The sequence below is a fragment of the Bufo bufo genome, chromosome 4 (assembly GCF_905171765.1).
Source record: "Bufo bufo chromosome 4, aBufBuf1.1, whole genome shotgun sequence".
Taxonomy (NCBI): domain Eukaryota; kingdom Metazoa; phylum Chordata; class Amphibia; order Anura; family Bufonidae; genus Bufo; species Bufo bufo.
Window position 1 is genome coordinate 556,288,000 of NC_053392.1, and position 7,977 is coordinate 556,295,976.

The 7,977-nt window shown below is 50.4% G+C and overlaps 1 protein-coding gene across 1 annotated transcript in view; it reads right to left on the reverse strand.

Moving 5' to 3' along the window:
- COMMD1 (copper metabolism domain containing 1) overlaps nucleotides 1–7,611 on the reverse strand; it is a 113,477-nt gene extending 105,866 nt beyond the window's left edge. Inside the window, exon 1 of the mRNA XM_040427539.1 lies at nucleotides 7,408–7,611. Within this exon, the coding sequence (XP_040283473.1) occupies nucleotides 7,408–7,581 (174 nt within the window). The 5' untranslated portion in view covers nucleotides 7,582–7,611. The remainder of the gene's footprint in view (nucleotides 1–7,407) is intronic.
- Between the last annotated feature and the right edge of the window lie 366 nt (nucleotides 7,612–7,977).

Here is a 7,977-nt window from a genome sequence, read left to right on the forward strand (position 1 = left end):
AGTACTCACCATAATGTGTCACAGTATAAAATGCTACTGTACAGAGCCCCCTATATAAAATACCTCTTAGTGGCCTCAGTAGATGCCCCTATAGTGCCCACCAATAATGTGCCAGTAAGAAGTGCCCCAAAGTGCCACCCAATAATGTGCCAGTATTAAGTGCCCCATAGATGTCCCCCAATAATGTGCCAGTAAAATGTGCCCCCATAGATGTCCCCCAATAATGTGCCAGTAAAATGTGCCCCCATAGATGCCCCCCAATCATGTGCCAGTAGCCAGAGGCCCCCCCATATCATGTGCCAGTAGCCAGAGGCCCCCCCCCATATCATGTGCCAGTAGCCGGAGCCGCCGCCCATATCATGTGCCAGTAGCCAGAGCCCCCGCCCATATCATGTGCCAGTAGCCAGAGCCCCCGCCCATATCATGTGCCAGTAGCCAGAGCCCCCGCCCATATCATGTGTCAGTAGCCAGAGCCCCCCCTATCATGTGTCAGTAGCCAGAGCCCCCCCATCATGTGCCAGTAGCCAGAGCCCCCCATCATATCAGTAGCCACCAGTATTGTACACAAAAAAAAAAAAAACACTTATACTTACTTCCATGTCAGCGATGCGATGCAGGCCTCTTCCAGCCCGTGTCCCGCGCTGTACGGCTCAGGCGGCGCGATGACGTCATCACGCCGCCTGCGCCGGCCTCTGATAGGCTGCCAGCACTAGGCCGAGCCTATCAGAGGAACAGGGAAGGGACACGCTTCTCCCTCCCCTGCCCCGCAGCACAGGCATCTATATCGCTGTCCTGAGGACGGCGATACAGATGACTATGGAGATGAGCGCTTCCACAATGGAAGCACTCATCTCCCTGTGTGACTGTCTTGCCGCCGCTGCCCCCACGGAAATATATTTAGGGCCGGCGGGGGACCCTAAGGACTTGGGGGCCCGGGGGCAATTGCCCCCCTTGCCTTAATGGAAGCGCCGGCCCTGGCTGTTACTTGCTTAAGGGTGGGTTCATCCTGAGCATCTTCAGGAGCTGTTGCAGGGACTACAGTGTCTGAGGCAGTGCTAGCCCTTGTGTGCACATTTCGCTGCGGTAGAGGAGACCGCGACGGCTCCACTGGTTGTCTTGCGAATTCTTTCAGTTTGTCTGCCGCACTTTGTGCCTTTTGTGGCCCCATTATTATATTGATTTGAGAGCAAGTATATCTGATGCAAATCTATTGTGAGCACTTATGGAGCTCAATTGGCTTCTTTGTGGCTATGGGGCCCGCCAGAGGAGCGTGCAGAGGCTGTGCTGAGGTTTTCCTGCACCCCTGTATTAAGGATACAGTCCCAGCAGGGGGTTAGAGGGATCTTTTGGGGAGGTTGCACTGTCCACTTTGTCACGATACCAAAATTTTGATTTGGTTTCGATTTGGCGACTACATTTTTCAGTTCAGGAGCCAATGACTACTAGGTATTTTTTTTAGTCTGGAGCACTGCCCCCTAAATCCTTAGAAATATTGGTCATACATTTCATAATGATCATAATTTCTTTTCTAGGAAGTTTGGCTTAGCAAAATTACCCATTAAAGGTATTATTCCATGATTATTGTAAAAAATTAAAATCAGACATCATATAGTACATGACAATCTCTTTCTAACAAAGCTAGAACCAGCCCTGTACCTCACATGGATCCAGAGAACTCAGCATTCATTGCTCCACTTGCTCTGCTAGATTTATTTTAAGCTGTTAGTTCAGGAGGACGAATCCTTCCTCAGGGGGGCATGTTTTTCTCCTGTAGCTCTGTCCCTATCGCAGCTCAGGGGGCGCGTCTCAGCTCTCCCTATCGCAGCTCAGGGGGCGTGTCTCAGCTCTCCCTATCGCAGCTCAGGGGGCGTGTCTCAGCTCTCCCTATCGCAGCTCAGGGGGTGCGTCTCAGCTCTCCCTATCGCAGCTCAGGGGGCGTGTCTCAGCTCTCCCTATCGCAGCTCAGGGGGCGTGTCTCAGCTCGCCCTATCGCAGCTCAGGGGGCGTGTCTCAGCTCGCCCTATCGCAGCTCAGGGGGCGTGTCTCAGCTCGCCCTATCGCAGCTCAGGGGGCGTGTCTCAGCTCTCCCTATCGCAGCTCAGGGGGCGTGTCTCAGCTCTCCCTATCGCAGCTCAGGGGGCGTGTCTCAGCTCTCCCTATCGCAGCTCAGGGGGCGTGTCTCAGCTCTCCCTATCGCAGCTCAGGGGGCGTGTCTCAGCTCTCCCTATCGCAGCTCAGGGGGCGTGTCTCAGCTCTCCCTATCGCAGCTCAGGGGGCGTGTCTCAGCTCTCCCTATCGCAGCTCAGGGGACGTGTCTCAGCTCGCCCTATCGCAGCTCAGGGGGAGTGTCTCAGCTCTCCCTATCGCAGCTCAGGGGGCGTGTCTCAGCTCTCCCTATCGCAGCTCAGGGGGCGTGTCTCAGCTCTCCCTATCGCAGCTCAGGGGGCGTGTCTCAGCTCTCCCTATCGCAGCTCAGGGGGCAGTTGAAGGATGAAACTGAGTATGTGCGGCCATCTCCGTAAATAGGACAAAGAAAAAAAGAACAAACAGCAGGTGGCGCTATACAGATAATGGATATGCAATTTTTTTTATTACAAGCAATTACAAAAGTATTCAGATCCAGGTGCTGGTTTAAAATATGTAGAATATTTTTCGTGGGACAATGCCTTTAAATGAAAGGGGTTTGATAGAGACTAGACCGCTCTTTTAAGTATGGTGCCCTTCTGTAGGGTGTAAGAACGTATATTGTACAAAAGTATTCAGATCCAGGTTTGAAAACTGTAGAATGTGTTTCATGTGACAACCCCTTTAAGGCCTCTTGCACACGAATGTTGTGCATCCGTTCCATGCATTGGGAATGCACAGGCAACGTCCGTGCAGCGATCGGGACCCATTCACCTTGAATGGGTCCGTGATCCATCCGCACCGCCAAAAAATAGAAAAAGTTCTATTTTTTGCGGTGCAGAGGCACGGACAGAAACATCAAGGAAGCACTCCGTAGTGCTTCCGTTCTGGATCTACGTGATTGAGGAGCCATTCAAGTGAATGGGTCCGCATGCGTGATGCGGAGTGCACACGGGCCGGTGCCGCAATACAGCCACACAACGTTCGTGTGCAAGAGGCCTACTTGGTTTTTGGTGCCGATTAGTTTTCTAAGAACTGGCCTTATGACTCGGAGGCTACATGCACACGACGGACAATTTCGCCGTTGCTGACAGTCGGTTTTATCACTCGTGTGAATGTAGCCTAACAAAACTAGGCAGAGGGAATGGAATAAACGTATAGTAAAAAAAAAACTGTTCACTGAACAGTGACCAGTTCCACAGCCCCGAGCGGTTTCTACGTGGTCTCCCACTCAGACAAATTTGCCGAAAGACCGCCCAGCATAAACTGAACCTCTTTATAGGTTTCCTACCTCTAGACCCCAGAACAGACGGCGACATCCGCCTTTATTCTTACAGCCAGATCTACAAGCCAAAGCCATGCACGCAGCACCACGCCGAGTCAGCACCCACACAGTGACCTCACTCAGGCCCCTAATGAGGTCATCCGCTGGAGGTCAATGTATTGGACAGTGGAAGGGCGGAGACGGCAGGAAGGACTCCATGAGTGTCCACTCACCGTGTGCAGCTGGACTGAAGAGGAGCCCCTTGGGAACACCAGCATTCAGGCCCGGGCATCCTGAGGTTATCACTGCAGGTGGCCTCCGGGAAAGCACCCCACCCACGTCTCCCGTCATCCTCACACCTGGTAGACATACCCAAACACCTCTGCCACCACAGGAAGTGACCTGGAAGGGACAGCAGACACTGAGGAGGATCCAATTTATTCTTCCTGTCCCTACCTGGTGGGAGGAGGGTCATCTCTGCGTAAATGCCATCGTGAAGGATGACAGAGAAGAACCTCAATAAATAGTGCGGATTTATGTGCTTTTTTTATGTTTTTCCTGCGGAAATGTGTGCATATGCCCTTAAGGAGCCTGCACATGGTGCGGAGTTCTACATGTAAAAAAAACAAAGCGTGCATGAGATTTGGCAAATCGCATTCACTTTGCTGGTACTAGATTACACTGCAGATTTCCTGCAGGAAAATCCAAGCGGAGAATCTCCACGTAAAACGCACCATATGCCTCTAGCCTTAGGCCTGTTTCAGACGATCGTGTCCAGTCCAGAAATCCCGCTGCGCGTGGGTGTGATCCTCTGTTCTGGACAATGCTCTTTTCTGAGGAGTGGACGGCATTATACTGATTTATAATGCTGGGTGTCTCTGCATGATCTGTAAGTACTGAATTACACTGACAGCATTATGTCAGTATAAGGCCTCATGCACACGACCTCTTTTTTTTGCGGTCCGCAAAAACGGGTTCCGTAGTTCCGTGATCTGTGTCCGTTTTTTCTTCTGTGGGTCTTCCTTGATTTTTGGAGGATCCACGGACATGAAAAGTGAAAAAAAATTCTAAGTCAAGTTTGCCATAAAAATGATTGAAAAAAAACTTACACGGATCACGGACGCGGATGACAATCTTGTGTGCATCCGTGTTTTTTCACAGACCCATTGACTTGAATGGGTCCGCGAACCGTTGTTCGTGAAAAAAATAGGACAGGTCCTATTTTTTTCACGGACAGGAAACACGGATGCGGATGAAAAACGGTGCATTATCCGATTTTTCCACGGACCCATTGAAAGTCAATGGGTCCGCAGAAAAACACAGAAAACGATACAATAGCCGCGGATGCACACAATGGTCGTGTGCATGAGGCCTAAGGGCTCATGCACATGAATGTGCACGCACCATATGACGGATGCGGAGCCATTCACTTGAATGGGTCTGCAATCAGGAAGATACGGTGAGGATCAGAGGATCGCAGATCCCATTCAAGTGAATGGGTCCGCGTCCGCAGACAGCAGGCACCCGGTCGGTGCCCATGCATTGCAGACCGCAATTTGTGGTCCGCAGCACGGGCGGCACACGTTTCTGTGCCTGAGCTCTATTTTTGTAGGAGCAAGGTCATATAGAGAAATACAGCATTATAAATCTGTATAAGGCCTCATGCACACGGCCTGACGGATGCGGACGCGCAATTCCGGAGATGCGTAACGGAACACCTGAAGCACTACGGAGTGCTTCTGTGGTGTTTCTTTCCGTTGTTCCGTATTTTTTCTTGCGGTGCGGACAGACCACGGACCTATTCAAGTTGAATGGGTCCGGCCCCCTGCACGGATGTTGCCCTTGCATTAGGGACCGCAATTGCCGTGTGCATGGGGCCTAATGCTGTGTGCTTCTGCGAAAAGGGCAGTGTCCACAACGGAGAATCACGCTCCCACACACGAAGCGTGATTTCCGCACTGGACACGCTCGTCTGAAACAACAATGTGGGTGGATTAACACATTGAGAAAGTATACATCATAAAGATGCAGATTTCAGGCCTTTGCGAGTGAGCTTCCTCTGTTTATTTTGGCTTTCCTATAGCAATGAATGGCGCGGCGCTCTTCTTCACTTCAGGGGCCCCTTCTGGGACCTGCACCTATCTGACATAATGGCATAACCTAGCAATATACCACCAATGACTGCTATGAGCCAACCCCTTTAAGGTGATTCTGTCACCGTATCCATGAGATGCTGCTGCCCCTCAATGACGGGTACGTCCATACGTGGTATAAACGCGGCGAATTCTCATCAGCATTTACAGCACCTGCAAAGTGAATGAGATTTCACACACTGCGACTAGTGTGGAGCGAATCGAGCTTCGGACCCAAGATCTGAAGTCGCTTCGCTCAAAACTTGGTTTGAATGCGGTACAGAGATTCAGCGAGGGCAATTAGTTATCGCGAGACTTTGGTGAACAACTTCGGGATTTGATTTTTCAATTTTAAAACAGGGATCCGAAGTTGTCTTCAGTACCGAGGTACCAGCCGCTACTGAAGAAGACTTCGGATTCCTGCTTTAATATGGTTTTAAAGTTGAAAAATCAAATCCCGAAGTTGTTCACCGAAGTTTCGCATGGATCAGCAAAAATGCTTCCGTTACGATAATACAACCGTCAGAATCCGCTATGAACGAATCCAGTTGTAAGATGGCCGTGACGGATCCGGCACTAAAACCATTGTAAGTCAATGGGTGACGGATGCGTTTTCTTTTGTGTCCAAGACCTGCATTGTGTGTCATGCCGGATCTGTCTTGCTCCGCATCCCATGACGGACAGAAAAACGCTGCTTGTATCTGTTTTCTGTCCGCAACCAATGACAATGAATGGGGACAAACCTGAAGCGTTTTTCTCCGGTATTGAGATCCTATGATGGATCTCAATACCGGAAAGGAAAACGCAGATGTGAAAGTAGCCTTAGGCTCTTGGCTCTGAAGCTCGATTCACTCAACGCTAACTGTGACGAAAACCTGCAGTGTAAGGCTACATGCACACGACCGTATGTGTTTTGCGGTCCGCAAAAAAAAAAAAAAAATGGATGACATCCGTATGCGGATCCATTGTAACAATACAATACCTAAAACGGACAAGAATAGGACATGTTCTATTTTTTTTGTGGGGCTACAGAACGGACATACTGATGCACATGGTGTGCTGTCCGCATTTTTTGCTGACCCATTGAAATTAATGGGTCCTCATCTAATCTGCAAAAAAAACGGAACGGACACGGAAACAAAATACGCTCGTGTGCATGTAGCCTAAAGCGCCCTGCTCTGCGGGTTCTCAGTCACAGCAGAATCTGCGGGTTTTACCGGCAGATTTCAGCCTTTGCAATGCACGGGGGGAGAGCAGCGGACCACCTCCTGTGATCCATTTTGGGTGGTCTCAAGCGTACCTCTTCTGGAATTACAGTGCCTACTTTTGACCCCTGTCCATCTTTGCTCCTTTAATGTCCCTCTTTCTGTTCTGCATTATTACATTTACAATACTGTTGTCTGGCTCCTATTGGTAGAATAGAGCTCGTCCTGTATAATATTTCATTATTTGATGCATTTTGGAGTTTAGAACAGTATATATTCAGATAGATGTAGTACTATTGTATAAACACAAACTATTTCAGCGCACAGACAGGCAGGAAGAATGGATCTTTCACATAATGACCTTTATGTGTCCCTCTTAGACTATCCAAAAAGTTGGGCGCATGCAATGGATCTCAGCCAGATCTCCTGAGGAACATCCGCAGCTGTAGACGTAGACAAGGAACCACAGCCCTGACTGGCTGCCAATCTGCCCAGGAGGCGCTGATACCAGTGCATCCCTGATGCCATAGAGCCCACACATGCCAATATCCAGGGGCAGACTCTCTTCATTGGCTTTGTCCATCAGAAGGTGTTCCCTTATTGACAGACTTCCCCCCGCGGGTATAAGTGATTGCACCCCCCCGCCCCCCGCCCCCCGCCACTCAGTGGTCCCTCCCGGTACCTTGATGATGCCCAGCATCTTGTCGTGCAGGGCTCTGAACTGGTCGGGCGGCAGCTCCGGGTACAGCTCTCTCTTGAGCAGCTCCTCCGTTATCTCCTCGTTGCCATAGTATCTACTCTGCGCGATGCCGTTCAGCAGTCCGCTAAGAGCTTTGCTGCTCTCCGGGTCAGCCATGACAGCGGCACGGGCACGTGACCGGCTGAAGCCAAGTCATGTGACTCGAAGCTTATGGATGGCGGAAGCGCGGCAGGAACAGCTGTGCGGCCATATGTTGGTTGGCAAATGGTTAGGTCCTGCGCTAGCGCAGATTGTGGAGTCGGTTGCATAGCTGACGAACCTTACATTGATGATGAGGATCATTGTAACCAATGACGGAGGAACTGGTTGCTAATGGCAACTGCACCAGTGTATTATACTCCAAGCTGTTCATAGACATTAATGGAGCAAATCCCTGCCAAGTATGATCTTCTGACAGAGGAACAGTGTGGGCATAGGCATGGTGATTTGGTGGCCAGAGCCAACCTTAAAAAAAACACAGCCCCTTTAAAATGTACCAGTGGTGGTGCCAGT